At 38.1% G+C, this 5,226-nt stretch overlaps 1 protein-coding gene across 1 annotated transcript in view; it reads right to left on the reverse strand.

Annotated features, from left to right (window-relative positions):
• LOC117177946 (DNA repair protein RAD50-like) overlaps positions 1-5,226 on the reverse strand; it is a 12,645-nt gene that overhangs the window by 3,215 nt on the left and 4,204 nt on the right. Inside the window, exon 5 of the mRNA XM_033369077.1 lies at positions 2,696-3,221. Coding sequence (XP_033224968.1) covers positions 2,696-3,221 — 526 coding nt within the window. The remainder of the gene's footprint in view (positions 1-2,695; positions 3,222-5,226) is intronic.

Raw genomic sequence — 5,226 nt, forward strand, 5'->3', positions numbered from 1 at the left:
TGCGTCTGTGTGTGGAGATCGCAACCGCTGTTAAAAACTTGTAGAGCGCAAAAGAAAAGCAAAGAATTTGTCAGAATATTTGTAAATATTTAGGGATATTGGAAACCTCTCCGAATTGTATGTGGATCAGCCAAGAATTTAAAAAATTAATTTATCTTCAGTGAGAATTTTATTGAAATATGTAAAATATTTCGATGATAAATAATGTCATCTAATAAGAGAGAAGTTACAGGTAAAAATAATTAAGAAATTGGTCATTAGTCTCCTTTAGTAAACATTTTTATTAAATATTAGTTGTTTTCCACTATTTGTTTTAATACACTCTTTCCAACTTTTCACTACATTTTTAGTCACATATGACTAATAATAAGTACAATATTTTGAATAAATTAAATTATTTCCTGGTTACATTTATCAGATACGAACCGGGTGAAACCATGTCGCCGGTACACTTTCACTAAATAATTTACAAGTGTCCATATGCGTTCAAAAGACCGGATTAAATGGTGTGGAGGCTATAAAATGTCCTTTCTGAAATTGAAATAAAAATACGATTATGTTATGAGGGCATCACAAGAGCTCCTTGAAGCTATTTATATTATCTGTGTCTTCGTCCAGTCTATGTTGCACTTCGTAAACTTCTCTCCAAAATACTTCAACCTCCTCTGGTTTGGGCGGATGGTCGACAGTAACTGGAAGGTCTTACAAGAGTCGAGCTGGGTCAAAGAGAAACTGTTGATTTTCTCTGACCCACCTATCCCTCCGCTTTAGACTTCTCTTAGCGACTTGTTAAGTGTGTGATAACGGGTCCGGAGTTCGCGCGCGAACTTTCAAACCTTGGTGGTAAAATTCCTGCCAGATGCAATGTAGTCAATCACGCTCTGAATGTGGAACGCGTACTGTCTTGCCCAGCCTATCTTTATGGCGAGTTTATGCATTCATCTTTTAGTCTTTTGATCAACCGTTGGTTTTATTTTACGGTTCGCGTCAGCCAAAATTAATAGCCCAGAGGTCGGATTGTTCGGAAAAATGTCCATGAAGCTCGTCATCAATTTCAGCCAGTTCTTTAGGCTTTAGAGAAACCTGGATGTTGATGTTCTTCCGGGTCATAAAGCATAACTGTTCCTCGATTGGATGCCTGCCCGCAGTTGGCCTTAGTGTCGTCTCTCTATGTCTGTTGCCGCCTTGTTCTGGCTGTGGTAGAGTAGGCGTTCCGCTGACATAGCCCCCTTTTTGGAATACTTCGGCACGGTTTCGCAAACGTTGATGCAAAAATTGCGATAACTCCGGGTGTTTCTTACAACACAGAGCATACAATCGTGCCATGTAATCCCGCTCTGGTGTTTTAAACCGCACTTACTACAACTAACTTTGGTGTTGTCATTTTTGTTCCTACGAGAACCTAGGAAAATAGATTCATCCATCCTTGTAGAGCCCCGCATGCATGGATAAGGCTACGTACTCGGAGAGGTGGCCCGATATCCCAGAATCACCGTTATAGACACCTCAACCAGGTACCATTCAGCTTTCGGCACGGTTTTCTCACCTCCACTTGGCAGTTGATTCCTTCGGGACCTCCACTAGACAATTGTCCGCAACTGCCTATTTATTTTTATAACCACATTCAGCAGAGACTCTTGGTACTGGGACCCTCTATCCGCAATCCGAAGACGCGTTCGGTGGCTTTGTCATATGTGATGTACGCCGAAGAAAGGGGGCTCATTCTGAAAAGGGAGATTTTTCAGGAGGAGCGGTTGAAGTCAACCTGATAGACCGGACTTTTAGGAGAGAGGGAAGACTCACGAAATCTTCCCTCTCCGCTTACAACACATTCTCACGGAAGGAGATAGGTCATACACACGGCTCACGGACTGGATATAGGTGAGACGCTTGCCGTAGATGGTATGGTGAGTGATGGGAGATGACATGTCACTGACAGACCGAGGCTTTTTCAATTGCGCATACGTCGTATAATAACAACTGCTTAACTCCCCGCCATTAAAAGCAATTTCTCTGAGCTCGCTACCGATTGTTTGACATTTCAGTTTGACGCTGGAAAACAAAGAATGTCTGCCAAAAAGCTGGGCAACAGCTCAGCTTAGAAAGCTATGCATTTCTTACCTTAACGCTGCTTATGCGAGAATGCCTGCTTTGGATCAATTTCTAAATTCATTTAATACATGGAGTTATCACATAGATTCTCGATCAATAAGATTAGACATAATAACGAAAGGTTAAAAGAGGTTTTTAGACATTTCCTCTTCAGCCACCTGGTAACCTCACTTCGTTGAATGCCGAAGGGAAAACAATTAGTTAAATGCACAGGACCAAACAGTATTACGATCAGTGTACTTATCAGCAATTCTTTAGTGATGTAGTATAAAAAAGCAAATGATTGTTTTGGTATTTTTTCAGTAGGATGACAGGGCGGTTCAGCATTCCGCAACTCTTATAGTAAACTAAAATTCATTCTCAAAATGATCATTTTCTTTAGATGGTCTTATTTACAACTGCATTCATAAGAATAAATATAAGACTGAAAAATTCTCATAATGAGAGTAATGTAATGTAATCTGAAACCAATTTTACATAATCGTTTTTCTATGCTGTTACAGATAAACGTACGAAACTTCAAAGAAAATATAAGAGTAATAATAAGAAATGTGTTGTCTATAATGTTCAAAGAGTTCCTTACCTATACTCGAAAGTGCACTTTCAATTTCTGCAATTCGTTCATCAAATCTATTCATATCATCAAAGCATTGATCCCATAATCCAATGTCTTGGCAAACAACCGTCAACATTTGCATCTCTTCTTGTGGATCTTTCAGGTCAGACAGTATTTCATTAATACTTCTGTTGAAGTCGTCACACTCACATCTTTGCCTCTCCATGGTTAGTTTCATTGCTGGTAATTCACTTTTTTCCAATTTCAGGATTTTCTCAACGATAGATCTCAGTTGAAAAAGCGAATTATAATTATCCTGTTCAATATTCAATCTTCTTTGACATTCACGCATAGCATCAGGTATACATTGAATATCATGTCTCAATTTTTCAGAGAAATTTCTCGCTTCTTGACTATCTGAGAATCCGCGTTCACATAGTGAACAACGCGGATCATTGCCTGTAAGTGTCTGCAAATAATTATTGTAGGCAGCTTCCCGAAAAGCTAATACGCCGATATCATCTTTCAATGACTGCACTTTGTCAGACTGTTCCTGCAGAATAGTTTCGTACTTTGTATAATCACAATGTGAAGATACATTAGCTTTAGCAACTGAAAAAAAATTCTTTTCTGTCAACATTGCATTTGTAAGATTTATCCAAGGCTTCAACATCTAGTATGGCTATGTCGTGGCTGCAATAAATCGAAAGTGTGGACGTGTAGCAAGTTCTAAGTGGTTTTAAGTTAAAAAAGTAGATTAAGGAATTGTAAATACGTTCGCTCTGCATTTCTAAACGGATATACCAAAGCTCTATCACAAATTCAATGAATGGAAGGTATGTGCATCTTACCATGATATATGCCGGTTCTAGCGATTACATAGATTGGAACATTTCACCAAGTGCACTTTGAGTATGTAAACGGTTCTAATGTGACTATCAGGAATCCAATGAATCAAATGCTTAGGCGTATTACCAGGCTCTACGCAAGTTCTAAGAGGGGCACAGCTTAAGATATTTAGCCAAATGCCCTGTGTGTGTGTAAACGGGTAAAGTGTCTGCGCATCGACTATAGTCGTAATACCTTCCGCGAGAAGGAAAGAACATTCTCTTGCCGGCGAAGAAAACTTTTCCGATTAAAGAAAGACCGGTTCGAAACATAACGTGTGAGGGGACATTCGACGACTCGATAGAAGTTTACATTCGCTATTTCTAATGTGAATAACATTTTCTTAAAAATGATTGTTGAACCGATATCGCATTAATGAAAGTTACGAAACAGGGAGAAATTAATTAATTCTCGAGAAAAAAATACCGGGTACGATATTGTTTCACTTAGTTCGACACAAAATAAAAACGTGCCCTGCTCTAACAGGTCTTGTTCGAGGCATTTGTAAAATATTGGTAATTTATAAATATATTTGAAATTGCCTGCGTACCGTATGCCTTTTACCATACTTATCACGTCTTCTCTGTATTAATATATTTTTAAATTTCACTTTCGGAAACGGTATTAATATTTTTAGATCAGTCCGAATCAAGGTCCGGATAACTAGAAGCCCTCTTCGAACGGCAGAAATTCAACTAAAATTTCCGAAAATTCGTTGTGCATCCTTCTAAATTCCACAAATTGGTTTTCCGACAAAATCAACACTATCAGCAGCCGGTCAAAAATAGTTTTTCTTACTAAACAATCTGTTCGTTCTTGCAAAAAAGTATCGAAAAAGATGCGCGAAATACTGTTCAAGAAGACCTGATAAAAAATGAGAATGCTCTGCTCATCGGCAACATTCGAAAGAACAAAAAGTTTATCTCGATATTTCGTTTGAAGGATTTGCATTCACGAATTTGACTTTTTCATATAGTCGGCCTGTAGCTGACACGTTCGCCGCCAGAAGATCAGGCGAACAATATTGCCAGCAATGGCGCTTACATCAAATTACTCATTTGCCTGTACAGTTGCCATGTTAATTGGACTACATGCCAGAGCATAGAGTGGCATCGTGCAGTGGGAATATCTAAAGAAATATAAATTTTTTTATAATTTCTAAGTTATAAAATGATTTAATAATAAACAATATGGTAAAAAAATGCTTCCGTTAAATGTCACTAATTAGATATATAGAAATATGGCTTCTTCTGAATTGAACGCTTATTAGCAGGTACGTGCGGGTTTGAAGCTTTTCACTTTATTACATAATAAACTATTTTTTTGCTTCATTATGAATGAGTTTTACGCACGCCGATTTATGGATTTGCCCTCCCAAACATTTGCTACCGGTGAACACCATCTTACATAAAATTTCAACAAAATAAACACCGTAACATTTCCTGAAACTGCAATCTAACAATGATTTCGTTATCATTACTCTTTTTCATTTTTAAGAATGTTCCTGTAACTAGCGTTCATGTGTTATTGATACGTGGAAAAATTTCACGATTCTAAATTTTCTGTAATACCAGGTGTATACATATGAAACCGGTATTGCCATCTAGCGGCCAGTAGGCACACTTGTGGGCACTGTCGGAACTTACCATTTGTGCTAATTGGCGTATTGT

This window comes from Belonocnema kinseyi, chromosome 1, assembly GCF_010883055.1.
Source record: "Belonocnema kinseyi isolate 2016_QV_RU_SX_M_011 chromosome 1, B_treatae_v1, whole genome shotgun sequence".
Taxonomy (NCBI): domain Eukaryota; kingdom Metazoa; phylum Arthropoda; class Insecta; order Hymenoptera; family Cynipidae; genus Belonocnema; species Belonocnema kinseyi.